Source organism: Astatotilapia calliptera, chromosome 7 (assembly GCF_900246225.1).
Source record: "Astatotilapia calliptera chromosome 7, fAstCal1.2, whole genome shotgun sequence".
Taxonomy (NCBI): Eukaryota; Metazoa; Chordata; class Actinopteri; order Cichliformes; family Cichlidae; genus Astatotilapia; species Astatotilapia calliptera.
In genome coordinates this window covers 15,316,527-15,340,885 of record NC_039308.1, presented here as the reverse complement: position 1 = coordinate 15,340,885, position 24,359 = coordinate 15,316,527, and the positions used below count along the sequence as shown (strand labels likewise).

The 24,359-nt window shown below is 41.6% G+C and overlaps 1 protein-coding gene across 10 annotated transcripts in view; it reads left to right on the top strand.

Annotated features, from left to right (window-relative positions):
- dab2ipb (DAB2 interacting protein b) overlaps positions 1–24,359 on the top strand; it is a 196,586-nt gene that overhangs the window by 154,762 nt on the left and 17,465 nt on the right. For all 10 annotated transcript variants that reach the window (XM_026173338.1, XM_026173339.1, XM_026173337.1 and 7 more), the window contains 7 exons: positions 1,138–1,236; positions 3,630–4,184; positions 18,004–18,148; positions 20,017–20,161; positions 20,790–21,026; positions 21,150–21,351; positions 22,781–22,968. In XM_026173338.1, the coding sequence (XP_026029123.1) occupies positions 1,138–1,236; positions 3,630–4,184; positions 18,004–18,148; positions 20,017–20,161; positions 20,790–21,026; positions 21,150–21,351; positions 22,781–22,968 (1,571 nt within the window). The remainder of the gene's footprint in view (positions 1–1,137; positions 1,237–3,629; positions 4,185–18,003; positions 18,149–20,016; positions 20,162–20,789; positions 21,027–21,149; positions 21,352–22,780; positions 22,969–24,359) is intronic.

The window sequence follows — 24,359 nt, the reverse complement described above, 5'->3', positions numbered from 1 at the left end:
CTGGAACTGCTTGGTACATTTTTTTAATATTATTCTAGCAACAACACTAGCTGAAGCTCCTGGGCATTCAGTGCCATCTGTCATATCTACACAATAATAATACTCAAAAGCTGAGAAAAAGCTAATTAAAACTAATGGTCACAACAAATCTTTAGTATTGCTATTTATCCAGGAGCCCCCCTGTGCCATAGTTTACTAATTCACAAATTTTAATCATTAGTTTGGGAAATAGAGTCCGTAGGACAATATTAGCTATTTGCAAATATATTGGTGTCATCATTTGGCAACCCGTCTTTGAAACGCCACAAACGCAACAAGCAGTTGATTCCAGCAGAATCGAGCAGAGCGTGAACAAGTAAGACTAAATAAAATGACATTATTTTTAAACTGCATTCCCATATTATCTTGAGAAAGACTCATAAGTAACTAAAGATAACAAATGTAATGGAAATCTGTTCATGATTCATAATATCAGCCGATATATTGGAGTTCTAAGTCCCCAAATATTGGTGTTGGTATTTGTCTTAAAAAGCCTATATCATTCAGCCTCTAGCAGGAATATTTTTGGAACCAGCGAGTCCTCTAATCCCCTGTCTTTGCTGTAAATCTCCTTCTTTATGAGCTGCTGATGACCAGTCGCAATCAAAAGTCATGATAGAGCCAACTTCTCTTTATTGTGGAACACACAATGTTGTGATTAACTCTTGATGACTTTTCTCTAGTTACAGAAAATCAATGGAAGTACAGTGGGCAGTTTCTTTAATTACTACATGAAATTTGATGTCTTGTAATTATTGTTGTTGGAGCAGAGAAATTCAAAACAAATTATGACAGACTTTGTCTTTAATCACTGCATTAAGGGCTGAATTGTCAAGAAGGGAGCTTCTTGGAGGGAAGCGACCCAATACTATCCTAAACTTTCTGCCCTGTGCTCTGTTCACCATTCATCCTGCTGTGCTTATTTTAAACCATCCAGTTTCAAAAACAGCTCTCACATAAGGAGACTGAAGATGCTCCTACCATTCTTTTGCTGTCTGTGGTATTTATGAGCAAAGTTTTAGTGAAACCTTCACTGTTCTAATTTTTTTCTGACAGTATCACCAAAGCATTTTAAATTTTCCCTTCTCTCTGTGGTAGGTCACTACCTCCACAGGAAGCAAATGTTTCTCATGCCGTTCAGCAGCCGAAAGAGACAAATGGATGGAGAATCTGAGGAGGGCTGTACAACCAAACAAGGTGAGTATGCAAAAACACACAGTGGGTGTGAAGTATTCAGTGGTAATATGTTCATACACAAGTGTCTCAATTCCAAACACTTTGAAACAGTGATGAGGACAGAGCCATACAGAGTTTACACTGTGTTGCAACTCACGCAGCAAGAATCCGATGTGTGCACGTCAGGTTTGATGAAGAAGGCATACAGGCAACATGTAAAGAGCTTTTTATGTTTCAGTACCATCTGGGATCCTGACAAACAGCTGTGACAAGGGGAAGGTGGCAAACATTTTAAGCCAGGGAAATAGTCCTGCTCACTCAGCCTCTTCACTCTTTCATCCGTCATTATTTAGCAAATTACTCATTAATTAGATGTGGAGAAGTGGCGGCGTTGGGGTTGTGGAGGGGTTCTTAAATAGCTCTGGAATGTTCCTTGTCTTAGCCCTTTTGATATGTGTGTTTTGAGTGGATGAAATGCATTTTTTTTAGCAAATGTTTTTAAAAATTTCGTAATTTTTCTCTAAAGCACTTTAAATATATCTACTACCACTAATCCACCACTACTATGATATTACCTATACCAGGTTAGACAGTCAAGAAAACTATGGCGTTTTTAAGATCATACATCTCGGTGAAAAAGCAGTTTCAGTTTTGGTTACATAAAGGCTACTGCACACAGTTTGCACTCGGATCTTTCTGCCAGAATGGCTTCCTAATGATCACAGTCACTAAGGAAGGCAGTGGCTGGAGACTGCAGCAGGAGCACAATTATAGTGACTGTGAACAAGGAACTTGAGATTGAGCTGCCTTTGAAATAATTGCTTGAAAGGTTGAGACCAGGTTTGTGACCGCTTGCAGCCAGTTGCCATCTTCAAAGCAACTTTGAGGCACCAAGATGGTGACGAAAACGCAATAAAAAAGACAGTCTGCAATCAGTTTGCAATTAAATTGGGTCAAGTTTGCAATTAGTCTGTAATTCGGTGCGCGCTCTTTATGATAATGAGGTGATTAACTGAGATAAACAAGGTGAAAACTGGAAATCCTTTGTCGTCTACAAACAGAGAAATTCCCATTAGCTACTTACATTCAGAATACTGCCAAAGCCTCATAGATTTGAAGAGTAAAATTGCGAGTGAAAGTTGGTTGTCCAGAGGTTGAGGGCGTTGCACACTCAGCCTAAGGTCAACCACTTGCAATCAGTTGTAGAAAGCAAAAACATTCAGTGCACTCACTGGGCAAACACCAATTGTGTGATTGTTTTCTTTCTAAACCTAAGTATTTTTATCAAGGCTAACCGAACTGCAGTTGAAGAATGAAAACGCTTTTAAAGAGCAAACAGCAGCATATTTAATTACCCTTTTAATTTCCTGCTTGGTATACGTCAAATGGTAGAACTGTGCTTTAATTATCATGTGCGCAGTGACTCAGCACATGAATCACGCAAGTCAAGATATTTGCCGTCTGTTGGAGAGATTAATAAGGAAGTTAAGTGCTCATCATTTGGAGGGTTTATTCTCTAGATTTGTGGGGGACGGACCTGGAAAGGAACACAAGTGCGATCCCTTGACATTCCTTGAAGGTTTATGTAAGACTGTGACATAACCAGGCAATATGTAGAAGAGCACGATGATATTTTGATAGAGACATATGTATGTTTTTCAGTTACAAATAGAAGCAAGTTAAAAAGCCTTGGGGAGGAAAAAAAAAAAGGCCCGTCTTTTCTTTGTAGGTGTCTGTAACTCAGCTTAGTGCCTCAAATTTCAGCTCCCCGTTTCATGTAGCTGCACTTAAATGAATGGCGGAGACATCAAAAATAAGATGAAGAGCAACAGAAACACGAAGCGTAAACGAAATTTAACTGCACCATTAAAAAAAATGTGAAACGTATTCAGATACCGGTGAGTTCTGAGCACTCCAGAGATCTAAAGTAGTTCTCGTGATTGTAAGACGCTCTGCCACTTCTTTTTCTTTTTTTTTCCTCTTTTTTTAAAAATAATGTAATTCTTATCTCCTCTCTTCTTTTTGGGAGGTAGTTTTCAAAGGCAGTGTGAATAATGGGCCAAAAATATGCCCGCTCTTGGCAAAATCAATTGATGACATAAGAATGGGTTAGCACTCTGTGAAATAATGTAGGATATTTCTTAGCTCTTTAATGATCGGGAATGGAAGGGAGAAAGGGAAGTTTTTAAATTGCTTCAGTGAAATGTTTGAAATACTGCCGAGGTTGTTTTTGACTCTTGAAGCGGTGAGACTTCCCTGTCGGGGTCTGATCTCGAATTTTATCAGTTTGCTTTTCCAACTATGTGGTTTGTTTAGTGGATTTGTTCACTGCCTTTTTTTATTCAGTAAATTATGTTTATCATGTTGCTTTTAAAAATTTGATCAAACTACTTCCTGTCATCTTCCGTCTCCAGGACAACAGCCGACGGGTCGAGAACATGCTGAGGCTGTGGATCATCGAAGCCAAGGATCTGCCGGCCAAAAAGAAATACTACTGTGAGCTCTGCCTCGACGACTCGCTCTACGCCCGCACCACCTGCAAGCTCAAGACCGACAACGTCTTCTGGGGAGAGCACTTTGAGTTCAGCAACCTTCCCGCCGTCAAGACCATCACAGCCCACCTCTACAAAGACACAGACAAGAAGAAAAAGAAAGACAAAAACAACTACATCGGACTCATCAACATCCCCGTCGCAGCTGTCACCGGGCGACAGTTTGTGGAGAAATGGTATCCCGTCAGCACCCCGAACCCGCCCAAGGGCAAGACGTCTGGTCCCATGATTAGAATTAAGGCACGCTATCAGAGCATGAACATCCTTCCCATGGAGATGTACAAAGAATTTGCAGAGTACACTACCAATAACTACATGCTACTGTGCTCTGTGCTCGAGCCTGGGATTAGCGTCAAGAACAAGGAGGAGATGGCGTGCGCGCTGGTTCACATTCTGCAGAGCACTGGCAAGGCCAAGGTTGGTAGCAAAGATCCTTTATTTCAGATGTTTCCACGTACCTTGCCATGAGGTAATGACAAGACATTATGAAAGCTCACAGGGGTTAACTGTTCCTCCGCTGCCTGCTCATCTTGTGAACTGTTGACCCTCTCCTCTGCTGTAATGCAGAGCAGACAAAGACCAGACAGACAAGTGATTTCCTCTCGCTGCACCAGCCTGTATTACAGTTTTAACTCAAGCTAATCCCTTGCACATATCCCCCCGCAGCGCTCCGCAGCATACCGATGCAGGACCGAGCACTGCTTGTCTGTAGCACTCCAAGCACAGGGACAGATTAGCTCACCACAGTGGTAGCTAAGCCTCCCATGACAGCAGGTCGTTGGGACTCAAATAATCTTCCATCCGTCTAAAATAGCTGCCTTTGACTTTTCTTTGACGGCACAATATTTGTGTTTTCCGTGGGTAAAACATGATGCTATTTTGACCTTACATACTGTAGCTATGAAAAAAGTGGAAATTTGTGTCAAAATCAAGTTTTATGAGCACATACTGTTCTGATACAGTATGTGGAGAAAAGCAGTAGGTTGTAGGTTTTGCTCAAACATTTGTGAAATAATGGGTCCTTCGTTGTGCGTGGTGCTGTAGTAAAACGCTACCGTCTGGTAACAGCACAGCTAAATATTCCATGATTAACTAGTAGTGGGATTTATGCTATATGGAATTGTTTGGGAACCACAGCGAAGTGACAGATCACGTAAAATGACAGAGCCTGGTTGTCAAGTGCTGAGGTGCATACTAGATAAGGCCCTGATGCTTTCAAAGCTCATTAACATTAGCACAAAAACTGTGTGCTGGGAGCTTTCGGCCCTTCTCCCTCCTCTAACCCCTCAGGTGGCCGCCTCTCCCCTGAGCCTGGTTTTACTGGAGGTTTCTTCCTGTTAAAAGGGGTGTTTTTCTTTGCCACTGTTGCCAAGTGCATGATCGTAGGGGGTCATCTGATAGTTGGGGATTTCTCTCTGTTATTGTTTATATATAAAGTACCATGAGGTGAATGGTAAATGGCCTGTATTTGTATAGCGCTTTACTTAGTCCCTAACTAAGTAACTGGTGATAGCAAGCTACATTGTAGCCACCCTGGGGCGCAATGATGGAGGCGAGGCTGCCGGACACTGGTGCCACCGGGCCCTCTGACCACCACCAGTAGGCAACGGGTGAAGTGTCTTGCCCAAGGACACAACGACCGAGACTGTCCGAGCCGGCGTTCGAACCGGCGACCTTCCGATTACAAGATGTACTGCCAACTCTTGAGCCACGATATTGTTGTTTTGATTTCACACTATATGAAATGAACTGAATTGAATTGAAGTTGTGTCTTTCAAAGGCTCCCGTAGGTGCGCTATGTATCAATGTCTATCACATCAGCATCACTTCGTCTTTTCTTCCTCGTCAGTTTCCAGCCACAGTTTCTGTTTCTGTTTAGTTTGCTTGTCAGTTTCTCATCAGCAAAGCTTTGGACTTTCTTTGACTTTATCCCGGCTCAGTGGGGCGATGAACGATTAGCGCTTAAGAAGTGATGTCAGTACACAATGTACTGCCACTGTGCTGGTTTTAGGCTCAGCACTGATAGCTGCTGATTGATGGGTGGGGGTGAGGCCGCCCCTAGTCCCCGCAGACTTCCTTAATTACTTTCAATTAATCCCAGACTTCTGAGGAAAACACTGGTACTCTTAGTTCTTTCTCACCTCCTCCCCGGTCTTACTTCCCTGCTGCTAGATGCACATATGCTGGAGCTGGCAGCAAGAAGTGCTACTCCCAAATGCTCATCTTAAAAGAGAGACACAGATAATTTCCCGAATACATCTGTGTTTCAAGAAAAGTCCTTTTAAATGTAGCCTTGCATGCTACATACTGACGCCTTTAGAAGAAGAGGCAAAGAACAGTCTGCGGTTTGATGCGAGCACAGACTTAATGATAGCTGCTCTTAAAATGCGGAGTGTTTGTTGTGTTAACTACTGCAGCTTCTTTCTTTCTGTCAAGGCTTCAAGACATTGTAAAGTGGTCTGACATTTTTAGGCGGCTTACTCACAAAAGTCTGTTGGGTTTTTTTTTCCCTTTAGCCTTGATAAATCAGAGATGGAGCAGTCACATCTCGCCAAACAGCACCCTGTATTTCCAACAAATCACTTATTCTAAAATACTTTTAAGCCTAATGATGATGTTCTGTGCTGCTGAACACATGCTTTAAATGGAGACGTTTCTGCGTGCGTTGTAGAGTTTGTTCAATTTGGCGATTAAGTGTTTTTCATGTCTTGCCAACTTACTTACAGTCTTCCTGAGAATTGGTGAGATATATTTAGGAATCGAGCAATTTATTTGTGCTGAGATAGACTCTGGGAAATCATGTAGGCTCGGCTTTCTGCAATTGTTTAATAAAGCCTTTGGTTATTTACTTCCCTCGGTATTATTGTGTAGTCTTCTAACTAGCCAAGCTCAAGTCAAATCCATGAGTCATTTTTCTCTAATTCAGTCTGCACCAGACTGGATTTTGGCAGCGTGGAAAAATGGAGACGATGCATTGCCGTAGCATTGGACGCTGACAAAAAAACACAGCACCCAGTGGAGTTGAAGTGGAGGTGAAAGTCTCTTTGTGGTCCTGCTGATGTGTGTTGTCTTTAATCTCCCATGCACAGGTCAAAACCAGCTTCTAAGTGGACCTGGAGTTGTTAGATGCAGATTTCAGGCTGCCGCAGTCATCAGTATGCAACACTCCTCGACTTCTGTTTCTTCTTGTGACATTTTATCGCCCATCACCAACTAATTAAGCCCTGCATATTCTGCTCTGTTGCACTCCTTTTCTCTTGCCCCCCCTCCCACTTCCATCTTTGTCTCCCTTCATCTCTCTTTCATGCTTCGTAGCATCTCGAGGCCAAAGGTCTCTGGAGAGATGTCATTACTGATGCTGTATTGATGTCTCGATGCATCGGTGAGCATAGGCACACCCTGCTTCACTGCATATAAGAGATTATGCACACACCGTTGTGTGATCACAAGAATTTAGCAGGCAGTTTATTCACTGTGTTCATGACCATTATGCCCAGGTCAGACTACATACATTTATTCGCACTTCAAAATAATGCTTACTTATCTTATATTGAGCCTCGTTGTAACCGATTGTCCTAAAGAAGCTGTCTTAAGGGGAAGGGAGCTAAAAAGTTCCCTTCCCCTTAAGACCATCCTCACTTTCCAGCTTTGTTCTGATTGGCTGACCCTTCACAAATAGAAAGCTTGAGTCACAGATGGGTAGGGGGACAGCGTTCACAGCTAGAGCTGTGTGCCTAAGATGACCATGTTAGGGCTATCCCTCCAAAATGCCAAATGTAGAAAAACTGCTTGAAATTTAGCATTTAAAAGTCATATTCTTTTCACTGCAATTCGGGGATTAGTATAATAATTGTGTGAGAAATCCAGTTCTCAGTCTGCAGGTTTTTGGTGCTGTTAGGGCTCGACATTGGGTCCATTCTTACCCTGTGGGAAATGGTGTTTTGTCTGTACACCCAAGCAACACCATTTGAAGTTCCCCAATGACAATAACAAGCCATCTGCTGTATTGGAATTGCCCGGAGAAGTTCACCTTCCCTTTTTTAAAAAAAAAGAAAATGTGGAAATATCCACTGCTGGCATTATTGATCACGTCCTCTTGATACTTCGGCCCTCGGGAAGATTATGTTCTAATTTTGTTGCCGCTCATCTTAGCTGGCTGTGCGAAGCGGCGATAAGGATTATTCATTTTTATGATAACTGGCCAGAGGGCGGGGGCGTTCCAGTTATTATGCCGTAGCGTTTTATGTCACAGCTCCTCGAGGGAGAAATATGTGGGCTCTCCTCTGTGCATTCTGTTAGTAAATTGGTAAGTCAGCCCACAGCACAGCCTCACTTGTGTTAAGCGTTTTATTAATGTATTTTGCACTGTCATCAGCAGGTAGCGATGCTCATTGCGCAGCTGTGGCACACAGGCACAGTCGGCTTGCGCAAACACAATATAGTGTGACAAATGATTTACCAACATAACATAAAGGGCTCGGGTAGTTTTTGTATTCCTTTGGGCTTTTTCATTGTGGCTCGGAATGAATCGGTTGTCCCTTGATGGGGCCGGTGAGCATTCAGAACATGATGGCGGCTTGTCAGTGGATACCCTCCCCATTAACAGGAATAATGTGATTAGTGTATAATACACACAAGAGGCCACACTGAGGACAATCTCCTAATGCTATAGTGTGCTGGCCCCTTCAGCACACTGGAAATAACTGTAAAGCACGTCAGTGTCCTTGCTCCTCTCAGCGTCTCTTGTGTATTTGCGATATAGATGCGGCACATCATACCGTTTGACTTTATAATCATTCCGCCATGATTTTTATTGACCTTCCCCTGACAGCGTGGGGTGACACGAGCGGTGAAAGCATTTGAGCAGCATTTTCTCCAACAGGAGGAGAAAACTAAATAAGGGAGATGAAGCCGGAGCATACAGAGTTGTTTTGTTTCACCTTGTAGCAACACTGTTTTTGACTGTGGAGCCAGACAGCAGCAGGGAGGGAAAACATTCAGCTCTACAGCGATGCTCGGCACACATTGATCTTGGAAGTCTTTTGACATATCTGCTCGCACTAAAAATATCTGCAGTCTCACTCTCTTCTGCTCTGTCTCTGCTCTCGCTGGCTGTTTTTTTTTTTTTTTTTTTTTTTTTTTTTAAATTGTTAATTTCCTTGCTTTTACTTGCATAGCATGCATGCATGCATGTGCAGCGAAAGGCATACCAATAAACAGCACGAACACGGTGCTGAAACAGGAAAAAAATATGAAATTTTGAAATGTAATATATATGCAAGTTCTGTTTGATGTTGCCCAGCTTTAGCAACATGCTGAGCCTCACTCAAAGTGAGCTTCAGTTCGACTAGCTAGGCCATCTCAATTTTGTGCCGGGTCACCTTTGATCTTCGAGTTCCCTGTCCCCTCAGTGAAAGTGCCTCCATTTGCTGCACTTGCAGGGAAGAAAGTCGATGGTCATGAAGCTAAAAAATAAATAAGAATGTGGTTCAGTCTCTTTTGACATAGAAAGATGTGACTCTAGTTTTGGTGGTTGCTCCAGACTTAAATACTTCAACATGTAATGGAGGGATTTCTAACATGGGTGTTCATCCTCCAACATGTATTAATCTTCTGAAGAAATTTTCATTTTGGGATTAATAAGATATAGATTGTACAAAGGTCACGATTTAATTGAATTAAATTAGAATCTAATGCTAATTACCAAATGTTTTTATGCTAATGCAATAATCATGGTCACTGTGATACTTGGCAAACATCAGCATTCTTGTACATCAGTGTGAATATTAGCATACCGAGAGTTGGCTCAAAGCGCTGCTGCACCGGGTGCATTTTCACAGACACTCTAACAAGATGTTGACTTTTAATTTTGCCTTTAAACAAACCTTCAGTGAGTTAATATTAATCTTAGTGGGGTATGTGTTCTGTGTTGTTTACACCAAAAAATAAAAAAAAAACACCCGCAGTAGAAACAGGCAGGAATGACTCATCAACATCTAATGACTTAATATGAGCCTTGTGATCAAGGTCTACCTCCTTTGTGGGTATAACGCTTTAGGACCACACGATGCATCCCTGCAGAAATAAAAACAGGGGTTAGATCCAGAGCTGTTCTGTTAACATGTTTCTGCAGCTGATGACATTAGCTGTAAAAACCTGGTCAAATCTATCATCGTAATGATTATCTGCACCAGCAGCTAAATCAGGAGGGTTGCAGGCTTTCCGAGTTTTGTGTGCAATGACAAACGTCTGTGCCTACGGGAGGAACCGCTTCCATTTCCGTCCAGCCTCTGGTCCTCTCTGTCAACCCAATGTGACCCTCACAGGAAAAGCTGCAGGGCTACAGTGCTGTAATACTATCCACCAGAGCCCACAGGGGGGAAAGACCAGAGAGGGCAGCAAGTGATGGAAAGATGAGATGGCTCATTGGTCAAAATGTTAATGTTGATGATTTTTGCACCCAAATGTATTGTTTTATTGTTTTTTTTTTAACTTACTGTTTTTAACCTAATGTTTAGCTACCACCTTGTAGTGTGGGGGACATTACTCCTTACTTTTCTGAATAGTAATGCAGTACGCAACTTAATTACTCACCAAACAAAGTAATTGATTACACCACTCGTTCCATTACTTTCTTGTTACGCCATCAAATGACCTAAAATGCACAGTCTCATAATTACCATTTAACAATATAAACCTTAGACCACACTCCAATACAAATCCCTATCCTAATGAGGACCAACTGCATCTTTCTTGTGGTCTTTAGGTGTGAACACAAAGCACAGATGAAAACAACCAAAAGAGGCTTCAAAGTTATCGCCATAGTGCTCGTCACTGCCTTGATGCCTTGCTGAGTTACATTACTGTTACTGAAAAATAGAATGTGATTACATCAATTATGTTACTTTGTAACGTGTTACAACCAATGCTGCTGTCTTGTAGTTTACATACTGGTACAGTATTGGTATAGCAATAGTTAAAGTTTTTCTTCTCCCTGCTCTCACCTTCAACCGTTCATGGTAGATGCCCCTCCCTGAGCCTGGTTTCTTCCTGTCAAAAGGGAGTTTTTCCTTCTCTTTGTTGCCAAGCGGCTGTTCATAGGTGGTGGAGGGGAGGCAGTTGTTTTGATTTAGGGCTACATGAATAAGAGTGAAATGAATTGAACCACCAACAAGTAACTTCTATGTTATGTGATTTCCAATAAGTCCGAGTAGCTCCTCAGTCTGTGAATCTAGCTCTGCTAAATATTGTTTTTAGTCACGGGAGAGGGAGACAAATGAATAAACAAAAAGCATTTATGCCGAATTGAAACCTTCATCCATGCTCTGTTGGACATCGGTGGAATCAAATTCGAAGCACCGTGAAAGAAAAGAATAAGCACTGCTATGAATTAATTTCAGTAGTTTGAATTCTGTCACGTACATTTTCTACACCCAACACAGCGCAGTGTGCATTTATTCTAGCCACTGAATGTGAGGTAAATTGATCTGTCAGTATGAGAGACACATATAGACAGTTTTAAAGGGAAAGAGTTCAGAAGAGCATGTCGTTACCGAACATCTTTTTTTCCTCTTTTTCTCTTCTCCTGCCCCATTACTTCCTTTTAAGGTATTTTATTGCTCTCACTGTTGGATGTCTTCTTTATATTGCCATAGAAACACAAAAAAATCTCTGAGCCAGTGCAAAACATAAACATGACCCCTTTTTTGTGTGCTTCTCCTCTCTCCCTCTTTTCAAGTCTCAGTGTTTGCCTTGCAAAGCACAGCAGTTGGAAAGTGTGCCATTTAAAATATCAGTGCTTCTTGTTGTCTTTGTCATTGTCAGAGGCTCTTGCAGTGAGAGGCCCTGATTGTTATCGTGCAGATTATCACGTCTCTTCGGGCCTCAAAGGCCGTGTGTTTGGATTTCAGCTCCAAAGCACATGCAGACACTTGCAGAGGAACATCACTGAATATAGATGTGACACCGCTTTAATGGCAAAGTAAACCAATACGTAGGTAACTTCAACTTTCTCAACAGGAGTTTGTTCCCTACTATTTATTAGATCTAATGAGCCTTGCTGCACTGCCTAGCCTCCCTCTGACCCTATAGTAATATCACCCTCCTTTCTCTGCGCTCTGTGTGTTGGGCTTTTTTGAAGCATGGCCTTCTTGATGAGATGTGGCAGTGATATAGGGAGCGTTCTAGTTCTCCTTATTAGCACTGAAGCGGAGGGAAGGGGCGGGGGCATAGGCAGCAGGATTGAGGGCATCAGAGAAAAGGCTGGAGGGAAAAGGAAGGCACTCCAGACACTTTTTAGGACACAATTGCTCAGACCATTTAGATGCTAGTGGTTATGTATTACACTAAATTATGGTCTGCGTATAATAACTCAGCGCTGTTCTGTTTGAATTTAAAGTCCGCGCAGTCATTTGTTTTTACAATATGCAGGTATTGTAGAAATACCACTAGACAAGACTTAAAAAGTCAATCCACTGAACACCTTTTCGCACTGACCTTCATAGTCCACAGAGGATAAATCTCGGTGACTTTCACAATACCCTTGTTTATCCTCTTGTGCCACCCAGTGGTTAGTTTTTGTTGTCCATTTTTCAGAAAATACTTGCAAAATTATTTCATCATCCTCTTCTGCACTAGTTTTCATACCCCCGTTCTTCGACTGTCTTTTATTAGTTTCTTCGGTTGAGTTGATTTGTTTTTGGTTAATAATAAAATACAAATATGTGACTACGTACACCCGATGGCCACTTTATTAGATACACCTTGCTAGTACCTTTAGCCTTCAGAGCTCCCTTAATTTTTCATAATGTAGATTCAAAAAGGCTGATATTCCTCAGAGACTTTGGTCCTTATGGATAAAATGGCATGATTACACTCTGCAGATTGGTCAGCTACACAGTCATTATGGAAATCTACTCTTCTACCCCATCCCAAAGGTGCCTTATTGGATTGAGATCTGGTGGCTGTGAAGGTCAGTGAACTCAAAATAATGTTCAGAAAACAAGCTTGAGATGATCTGAGCTTTGTGACATGGTACGTTTCTTGCTTGAAGCAACCATCAGAAGTACACTGGGATCAAATCGATAGACATGGCTGGAAACAATACTTGCTTGTTTTCATGTTGCTTACACCGATTTTGAACCTACCATCCAAACGTCACAGCAGAAACTGAGACTCATCAGATGAGTTCATGTTTTGGTTTTTTCTTTCTTTTTTCAGTGGCACTTGGTATGGTCTTCTGCTGCTGTAGCCCACTTGCTTGTGAGTGTTGTGCATTCAGAGATGCTCTTCTGCAAACTTTGGTTGTAATTGTATAACTTGTTGCGTGCAAAGCAGTCTGGCCATTCTCCTCTGACCTCCGCCATCAGCAATGCTTTTCTCCCAGAGAACTTTTTCAGACCATACTCTGTAAATCCTAGAGATGATTGCGGATAGTAGGATTAAGCATAATCCCTTTAAATCTGCATTTTCTGCAATACTTGGACCAGCCCATCTGCCACCAACAACCATGCTACCAGCTTCAAATATTTCTTTCATTGGCGTTGTGATCTTGCTCGTATTAGCATATAAAAGAAGAGACAAATTGCCACCTTCCTGTTTTGTGTTTCCAGCAAAAAGCCTGTGACTCTAAAATAAACTAGACAACTTTGAAATAAAAATAACCAAAGGAGTGGGCAGAGCACTGATATTTTTAATAGCACAGTCAAATGAGAACCAGGTTACCAGTCACCACATGAAAGATTATAAACCACACCAAGGAGCTTGGTCAAAATAATGTATGCAGTGTGTACCTCATGCCCATGTTAACAAATTATAGACTTGCTCACCTCAAACTGGATGTCATGGGCTCTGTCTTCTTTGTATTAGAGGGGATTGCATCTAATTTGTGTTTCAAACTACCAGCAGAAATGACTGTTGTTCATTTTGCCCGTCTTGATGTCTTTCTGTTTGCTTTTCCCCATCTCTCTCCTCCTCCTCCCCTTCATCTGACCGTCCTCTCTAATAACACTGGGATTGGCCTCACTTCAGTAGCCATACTAGGCACAAAAAGCAGAGAAAATGAAGCAGCTGAGTTAAGGGAGAGACACACCTCAGGTCTAATTACGTGCTGGGTGTCCATTCACAACAGCCATCAGCTTTCTTTAGTTATTTATGTGGTGTGTGCTGTTCTGCCTTATTTAGTAACAGATTTAAAAGAAAAAAAGAAGCTTCACAATCCAGTACATTCTTGACAAAATAGCTTTGTAATAAACAACAGATACACTTAACTTGTAATTGGCATAGATGAGAGGCCTCTATCAAAGAACGTCATCCAAATAAGGGTGATTTACAGTCCCCATAGAGCCCCAATCCTCTTTGGAAGTTGCTATGGTGGTTTTCCAAATAGATTTAATGTGTCTTTTTAATCATGAGAAGAAGTAAACTCCACTCGGATAGGTTTGAGCTTTGCACGTCTGAAAACTTTCAAGGACTTCCCAAAACTTAAAGTTACAAAAGTTCTGTGAGGTTTCACAGGGGAGCCAACAACCTTTTTTAAGTGCAGTCACATATTCTCGCTGGCACTGAGATCTGGACTCTATTTTACCCACTGGAGTGCATTGTTACGAGTCACATTAGAGTAGCTGGTATTGCTTTCACTTTCTCATCAATGAGCTAACAGGTCAAGGTCAAGGTTCTTTATTTGTCACATGCATAGTTATACAAGTATAACACACAGTGAAATGTAGCCTGACACGCTCCTCGACATGTGCAAAAAAATTGGGGGGGGGGTGTAGAGAAAAAACATTTTATATATATATATATATATATATATATATATATATATATATATATATATATATATATATATATATATACACATATACACATATACACATATACACATATACATATGGTATCAGTGGGATCACACTAGCCCCAGCACCAAGGAGTTCTCATAGAGCATATTCACTGTTAAAACACCCAATAGAGATGTCCAATATTGGGACTTGCATTAAAAATTCAAAAAACTGTTTAATAGGTGCCCTCTTCATGCACCATTTAGTCAAAGATCGGACCACACCCCTCTAAATCTCGACCTGTAAAATTAAGTGATTCTGTTTTGCCCTTCCTTACAAAATCTGCCCAGAGACAGACAGACGTATAAACACCTGCCATTGTGGCAGCTTCTGTTGCTGTCACCAGAGGCACATTTTCCCAAGATGACACACACACACACAGACAAACCTACAAGCTGAAAACAATACCAGCCATGCAGTTACAGCTGGTGATAATGTACTGTAGTAATGACTATAAAGTAGTCATGGGACTAAAAACCAATGTGGTGGCGACTGTCGTGCCTGGTGTGATCCCATTATGAGATCATTTCTAGTGTTTCTTTTTTTCTGTCTCTTAGTCATCGAGGGTGTTTTGTTTTTGTTTTTTTACTTGTAAAGCCGTTCACACCAGATGATCTTTATATAAATAACATTAAAGTTTGGTTTTTTTCAATCAGTGTCAAAAAGTTTCATTTGATTCCATCTTGTTAGAAAACAAGACATAGCAGCTACTTTTACAGCTGGCAAATTATTTTTATATTCAGCCATCTAAAAATGACATTCATACACAAATAGCCATCGCACCTACTTTGCACATCAGTGGATGATTGGCTCCCTGTGGTGCATCTTTGATTAGCCAGAGAACGGGATGCTCCAGCAGTTATAGAAACCGTCTGATAGTGTGTGTCCCCCCCCCCCCCCCCCCCCCACCCCCACCCCACGCAGCACCACCTCCCCCTCCGTTCTTTAAACACCACCGCTCTGTCTCCTCTTCCTCTCCCTCCACGCATCTGTCACTTGCGTCTCGTCTCCCTCGCTGCTACGCTGGTTCCCTAGCTTAACAAGCTGCTGGGGGACTTACATGAGAGTGCACCCAGAAATTTGTTGAAGGGATCCAAACAAGTGATGATTCATCCCCAGATGGCTCTATTTCCATCTCTCCTTTTCTTTAATACCTTAATGCCCGTCTCCACCTGTTTCTGCAGCTCTACAGAGTACCTGATCGATTTGAATTGAAAGGGCTTTTTCTTTTAGATTGATTAAAAAAAAGAGCATCCGTCCATATATTGCATCCATCAATCCTTAAATGAAGAAGAAAAGCTTCTTTTAAAAAAAAGTTGATGTGATGCTTTAAAGTCACAGCTTCTGTTGACAACTAGTCAAGCCATGTTTTGTTTTTGCTGCTCTTCCTTTTGCATGAATGCGAGGTGCAGAGATCACTCTGTGCATATGAATGAAAGTAAAGGAAACGCCTCCCCTTATTAGAGCTGTGGAAAATATTTTTTTGCACATACACAGTTGCATTCCAAGTACGTGTCGATACAAGAAATTATTTTGATTGCCTTCATTTTAGTACGACAACATTCGTGTTCTCGTTTCTCGTTTCACACTGAGAAAAAGGTGAAATGGTAAATTACTTATCACGGCGACGTCTTTCATATGATTTCTTGAATGTACTTGTATACGTGTGAGGTTATGAGCCAACTATTAGTCATTAAAGCTGGGTCAACAGTGTTTTTGTAAACAGTTAATCACACCAGCTTCACTTAAAAGAAGTCACTGTCCTGACTAGCTGGTAAACAGGATGTAGCATCTTCCCTCAGTGTGTTAGAGCACAAAAGATCTGTCTGTTATGAAGTTTGCTAGTATAACTTAAAAGGCGTTGCTATGGCTCACCTGTTTGAGCTTGTGACCCGGATGCTGAAAGCCACAGCAGGGGCCTCGGTTTGAGTCCATTGTGTGTGTGTCGTTCCCCCTCTGCTGCTTTCCCGTCCATTTCTGTCTCTGAAATGTCACAAATCAATCTTTTTGGGACTGTTTTTTTTCCCATTTCTTGAGAGGGCATTTACACACCCATAGTTAGTTTTACAATGGCGTTTGGTTTCATTTCACACAGAGTGAAGTCCGATAGCTTCAGTACAGAAAACTCAAGAGCGTCAAATGCAATGCAAAATGTTGTTCGCTGGATTCACATCCGCAAAGAAGACTATTACAAAGCAATGGTTCTGTCCTGACATTTGTATGGAATCATTCTGGAGACGATGTCTTATCCGTGTTATTGGTTTTGAACATACCACAGCAAAATTAAATAAAGCTCGACCCACGACTGTTGACGCTTGGAAAATCTTCTCATCCTGTATATGTCTGTACCCCCCCCCCCCCCCCCCCAACCCCGTTTTAAATCAATAAAATGTTGATCACAAAAAAAACCTCAAGAGCGTTTGGTCCGCTTATCGGCCAGATACGTCTGAGGCAGGAGTAACAAAAGGAAATACAGGAAGAAGCTGCCGTGTTCTGGACTAGTCTGGACACAGAGAATTTACTTCAAGCATTTGGAATAAATCTGTGGAATTTTAATTCATTGTAGAAGCTAGTTGTGACATTTTGTCCACAGTGCATATCTGTGGTACTCTGCCACATCCTGGAATGCAAAGCACACTTGGTAATTGAGTTGGATTGAGGTAGGATCACATTTTCACCTTAAGCAAACAACTCTGGGGTTTGTTAGGACCTGGAACGATCTAATCTCCTTGGTTGGCTGTGGCTCAGGTGGTAAAGCAGGTCGTCTACCAATCAGGAGGTCGATGGATCCACGGCTCCTCCTGTCCAGTGTGTGTCTGTGAATGTTAGACGTACAAGTTAAGCACTGTGTGAATGAGACTTATAGCAGAAAACATTTAAAAACAGAATGTAACCATGTAAGCACCAATCATTTTAATTTGAATTAGTTTTTTTTTCAACAGATCCTAATTCTAACAGTGAGTTGGAGCATCTCAAAAGCTGTGATGGCATTTAGTGCTCTGCCCAAAGAACAAATATAACTTTAAGGCTGGACTTGGTGGAGGGAGAGAGGAACTCAATATCCTGTTTTGCTTTGTTTTGCAGCTTCTTTAGGAAGTGGGTGAAAATGAATCAGATGAAACTGTATTCAAGTCCAGGCCTTCTTATTTTTCTCGCCACCACCAACTCTCCCCTGAGGACACATTTTGTTTTCATGGCCATTACACTGAATTTCCATTATGCACTGTCATTCGTTTTTCCTGTTTAGCTTTTTTACTTCCAAGCTCTCACCTTCTTGCACGATTCAGCTCTTTGTATAATTGGACAGACATCTTCATCAACTCATTCATTATGTGCATGCGTTTTGAGAATAACAGTTATTAACCTTGTGCTCGTCCTGTTTTGTTTTTTTTCTGTAGGACTTCCTCACAGATTTAATGATGTCAGAGGTGGACCGCTGCGGGGAGAACGAGCACCTCATCTTCAGAGAAAACACACTGGCTACAAAGGCCATAGAGGAATACCTCAAACTGGTGGGACAGAAGTACCTGCACGATGCCCTCGGTTAGTGATTGGAAAGGGAGCTTTCTTCTCCTGCACGTAGACACTTCCTCTGATGTCTGTTTATCCCCCGACCTTTTTTCTAACGTCGAAGCGGAGCGTACACGACACAGGTTGGGAAGGATTAAGAGCAGTGTTATAGTAAATATTAGTAAAGGGCGAATATCACCAGGTGAGCTTGTAAGCTGCCCTGCAGTGGCCTGATGGCTGTTTGTGTGGCTTTATAAAAGTGGCACGTGGAGAACGGAGCCTCAGGTGGGAAGAGGGGAGGGAGCAGAGGTGGCCAGGCAGGTGATAAGGTACGGGAAAATAGAGTTGGTATAAGGAAAAGACAAGTAAGAGACAAGCAACAGGCTGAGGACATAACATAATTAGCACAGTATCAAGCAGGTGGACCTTTCCTCCTCTATCTAACATTTAAGTATACGTCCGCCAAACCACGCTTTCTAATATCCTTATTGGGAATCATGCCTTTCAGTTTCTCTGCCATAACAGTGAAACTCATGCTGACTGTAAGTCTCTTTTTTTCCCTCAGAGTGGACGATAAGAGAGAAAGACGGTGTTTTTCTGTTAAAGGGTGAAATTGCAATACAGGCTCTATCGATTACTGGGTCATTCCATCCCAACATGGGCCCTCTGTTCGACCGTCTCCAATTTTCGTTAATATTTTATGGTCCAAAGTTTGGACTTATGTAATGATTGCTGTGGAATCTTAGCTTTTTGCCCCTCGAGACACTTGCAGTATTTTTTTTCCACACATTGAAATCAGAGGCAACGTTTCAAGATGAATAGCTCAAACATTTTAAAGAAATATGACAAGTTGTACCAGGAAAAAAAATAGAATGTCCAAATAGAACTAAATAGAACTAAATGTAATTATCAGATAATAATTTAGTTAAATATGTGCATATTTTGAAATCAAAATAAATCATAATTAATTTTTTCTTGGTCAGATTTTACCATCAAAGATGAATGAAAATTGCATTTTTTTTAATTTATTGACTGAATATTTCAAGAGAGTCCAGTGAAAATGTCAGGGTTTCATCTTTAATTGTTTTTGAGATGTTAATGTTTAAACTTTGCCTTTGATGAATGTCACTGTGCAAAAATATGGCTTGAATGGGCTCAATGGACCGTTTTTCAAAAAAGAAATGGCTTTGAAAGATATTTTTCACAGCGGTCATTATATAAATTCAAGCTTTGGACATTAAAATTTGTATTCAAATCAGAGACGGTCGAGGAGAAAATATTCTAAAAATGTTCTTCTGAGAAGAGACAAAGCAGCAGAAGCTAATCTGTAAATGGCTCCCAGCCTTCCTGGCACCTATTTTTAAAACTTTAGATTTTAATTTATTTATTTATTTATGGTATTCTGCTAGTGTTTGTGTTCTTCTTGTCCACATGAGTGTCTCTTTCTGGCTGTCTTCAAATTGCTGCTTGTTTCCTTGCGTGCCTTTCACTTGGCTGACTTCAGACAGAATTTGAGGTCTGGAAAATGATGCATCACTGCGTTGCTTTTATTGTTTGACGTCTGGCTAACCGTTTGATGTCACTGGACCCAGGGTAGCACAAGGACGGCCAAGCTTTCCTTTTTAGACCACCAGAGACTCAAGACGCTGCTGTTCCATTTTCAGTCACACTGATTAGAGAGGAATAAAAATCTCAGACCACGGCCAAACTTCAAATTCGCTATTTTTATGTGTTGTTGCCTTTTTTTTTCCTTTACGCAATTCTTCTGCACGACCTTGTTTGGGTTGTGCGAGTCTGACGGCTCTTGTTGTCTTTGAGAGCTCAACTGATTATATGACATATCAACAAGGAAACATATAAGTAAATATATTCCTTAACTCTTTTTGTTTTTTAATTTGTAGGCGAGTTCATCAAAGCTCTGTACGAGTCGGATGAGAACTGTGAGGTCGATCCATCCAAGTGTTCGTCAGGTGACCTGCCAGAACACCAGAGCAACCTGAGGATGTGCTGTGAGCTAGCCTTCTGCAAAATCATCAACTCATACTGGTGAATGCTGGAGCTTTTCTTGTTTAAAAGTGTGTTTAAGTGTCTCCAGTGTGCACGCATTGTAACTTTTATCCAGGCTTCATCGTTTTGTATTATAAACACTGCTACTGAGGGGGCTTTTAATTAAGTTTTATACAATGTAGCAGCAGCTGCCAGATATGTAAATACAAACAACTGTTGTTCTAAGTGTGATTATAGCAACAGCTCAACAATGATTTAAAGAACCTGCTGAGAGGAGGAGACGCATCACATGATGAAGGAACCTCATGATTAATGTTCACTCAGCCTACAACCTTGCTACATCCAGCAGCATAGACAGTAATATGAAATACTAATACCATACAAAAATATGCATTATTATATCAAGTACACAAGTGCCGGGAATGAAGTCTTCTTTATATAACACCAGTTTAAAGTAAAGACCCTACAGTGTCAGAGTAAAAAACCCCGACAATCAGACGATTAGCTTTGAGCAGCACTTGGTGACAGCAGGAAGGAAGAACTCTCCTTTAACAGGAAGAAACCTCCAGGAGGACCAGGCTCAGGGAGAGGCAGCCATCTACCTTGTCTGAAAGTCTACATTTGGATCTCAGAGAGTAACTTCTCTCCTCTCTCTAATCACCAACAGTGTCTTTCCACGAGAACTCAAAGAGGTTTTTGCATCGTGGCGGCAGGAATGCAGCAACCGAGGTCGACCGGACATCAGCGAGCGTTTGATCAGCGCTTCCTTGTTCCTGCGGTTTCTCTGTCCGGCCATTATGTCCCCCTCGCTTTTCAATTTGATGCAAGAGTATCCCGACGATCGCACGGCACGCACGCTCACGCTCATTGCTAAAGTCACGCAAAACCTGGCAAACTTCACCAAGTAAGTTTCTGCTTTTGTTGTGTGTTTTGAAAACACCTTCTATTGTTAGAGTAGAATTGTGGACTTAAAACTCTGCTACGTTGTTTTTCCCCCGTTTCTCTTTCCTGCCCCTGTTCCTAACAGATTTGGTAACAAGGAAGAATACATGTCCTTCATGAACCAGTTCCTGGAGCACGAGTGGACCAACATGCAGCGCTTTCTGCTAGAAATCTCAAACCCAGAGACAATCTCCAACACAGCGGGCTTTGAGGGCTACATTGACCTCGGCAGGGAGCTCTCTACATTGCACTCCCTTCTTTCAGAGGTGGTCTCCCAGATGGACCAGGTACTTAAAAATATGTTGGTCATTAGCTGTCCATCAAGATCTGTGTGTGGTCAGCCGTCTGCGCAAGAGAGACAAAGAAGAGAGTGCAGGCAGGGTGGCGTGAGCAAAGATGGGTGTCAGGGGTGATTTGTGACAGAAGCATAGCCGTGAAAGGGAAGGTTTTCAAGACAGTTGTGAGACCTGCTGTGATTTACGGTTTGGAGGCAATGGCGTTGACAAAAACACAGGCGGTGGAGCTGGAGGTGTTAAGACTTTCATTAGTAGTGGCCAGGATGGACATGATTAGAAACTGGACAAAGGACGTTGAACTGCCAGGGAGGAGGAAAACGGGAAGGACACAGACGGAAGAAGTGAAGGAGGACATGCAGATGGTCGGTGTAACAGAAGAGGATAGGGTGAGGTGATTTGCCTAAAGGGGAGCAAACGCAGCTGATGTGCCGCTGCCCCTTTCAGGAAGAGATCCGTGAGTGACAGGGAGAAGCGCTAATGGGAGCAGCGCAGCATATTGAGTTGAGTTGGGGATGGCAGCTGATCAGACATGAATGAAACATTCTGTCACTTTGAAATTTCTTCCTGAGTGATGACTCTCCGATGTAAACATAAATCACAGCACGGCCATTGATTTAAACTTAAAATCAGGACTTTACCACAGCTGAGCAGGCGGCCTGAAAAATGGCTCGTGACGACAGGTTAACGCGCAGTTAATGGGCCACATTAGAGTCAATATTTCATAGTCCTTCTGTTGACTGACATGGAAAAATGTGTACATAAAAGCAGATTTATTGGAAATTTGGCTGTATTGAAAGACCAGCATATGTGAGCACAGAGAGAGGGAAGCAGATATAAAGCAGACGAGATTAGCTTGCGCTAAAACACAAGGGTGGAAGTAAAAACCCACAACAAAGCCGTATTTATTGGTTTATTGATTTTTTTTTTAATTATTTTTTTTTATTGATTGATTAAAGGTGAGATCCTGCTGCTCAGGATTTCATCTCTCTAGTGTAGATTAGTATGTTTATCCTACATCATCAGTAATTTATGATGGCATTACATAAACAGTGCGCCGGGGGAGAACACACTGAGGCCGGGGCGAGGCATGTTCTGGGCTTATAAGGACATTTCCATTAGCCGTGGTAGCAGATGGGAAGCTGGTGGTAGCAGATGTTTTTTTTCTTACTGTAGATCATTCTACCTAACCCTTTCAATAATTCAGAAATCAAAGTCTGGTTGAACCCCACCCCCTGTCCATCAGACTGCAGTTTAATTATTCGATGTGGCGTGGGGGAAATAATGTCTCAGAAATATGCAAATTACAAACTCAAACAAACTGCACTTTAAATAAAATTGAATTAACGCTGCCACTGAAGTGGTCCGGAGCAATATTTAACATGGATTACATTTAATTCTGACTTCTTATTATTATTTGCAGAGTGCAGCCTCTAAGCTGGGTCCTCTGCCCAGGATCCTGCGAGAGGTGAACACAGCTCTGTCTAACCCGTCCAGTGTCCAGATGACACCCGGCCAGTCCTCCGAGCAAATGGGCTCGCCTCCTGCTGAGGCAGTCTGCAGCATTTCCACCGGCCTGCAGAAGATGGTCATAGACAATGACCTTTCCGGGTAAGACATTTTAAAATATAAATACACTCAAATTTCTAAAAAGAGAAATGCGAAAAAAGTGCTGAAAAAATACCATGTTTGTGCAGCTGAGGTATATTTCACCACACCGTTGTGGTATCCAAAGAGTCAGCTAGTACATGTTTAAATTGCTATAAATAGAAAAATCACTCAACATCTATGCCGCAGAAAAAAACGAAGTGGTCCTGAAAGAGTCCTTTCATCACTGAACAATTAAAAATAAATAAATAAAAGGGATCTGCCAGTGACTCAGCCTTCTCCTAATGATATAGACTTGAAGCGTTTTGGAACATTTGTTCAATTTTTAGAGAGCTGAATACCCTTAAGTGTAACATATAGCGCAGACATGTCTGAGTTTGTTTACAGTTTTTAATAATGTACATCTTCTCCAGCTCCAACACTAGCAGCCAGCTCTGGGCATATTTGATTACAGGTCGGGTCTGGAATTGATTTGAGAGATGGGCTACTTGCAGGTAGTAGATGTGCTGGAAGGAAACTAATCTCTGTCACTTGCAGACTGATATCAGTCTGATATCAGTCTGCAATTTCTCGTAATGCAACAATTAACTGTAAAACATTTTTGTAAATCTTATATCTGTTGCCTTCTACAGAGGCAAGTTGCATTTAATAGAAATTCACATTTGCACTCAGTAACCTTTCTGTTCCACAGGAATATAACCACAATACAAGCAGCTAGCAGCCACTTGAGTCGAGTCCCCTCATGTTGTGCTTATTGACAAAGACTCATTCAGACTGATGGCAACATGTTGGCGATCTGCGTGCATTTATAAATGAAACAGCAGTTATTTGCAGTCGGTTCACGTCAGAGTGGGACTGTCTGCAGAAAGCCTCGTACCAGGTGACCTGTGCAACTGTCATGTGGTCACAGAATATAACAATGAAATATATTCACCAGCCAGAAGGTTGACATGTGTGTTTTTACTTGTGTGAGTAAGATATTAGCTTGCTCTGAATCAGGATGTAGTTTTATCAATGTGAGTGTGTGCACTAGTTTTACTTTGAGCCGATTTATTGCAAGTTTGCTTGGCTAATGTTATCACAGGACCCTGGTACATGAGATGAGCCATCTTTTTCATAGTATTTGAAGAGTATTTTCATTTATTTAATAAAATATCGATATTTGTGAGCCTTTCTCGATACAATATTGCAGAGAGGCTCTCTGTTGAATTGAAGTTGTCAAACCTACAAAAAACTAGTTGTTTTTTGGGCCATAACTCTCTAAGTGTTGGCCAGTTGTGACAAAATCGTACACAAATGTCTATGGATAGGACACAATTCCAAACTTCACTGATTTCCGGAGCCACGTAATCTTGAGGTGGTGATGAGAGTTGAGTGTCAGTGTCTTCTCGCGC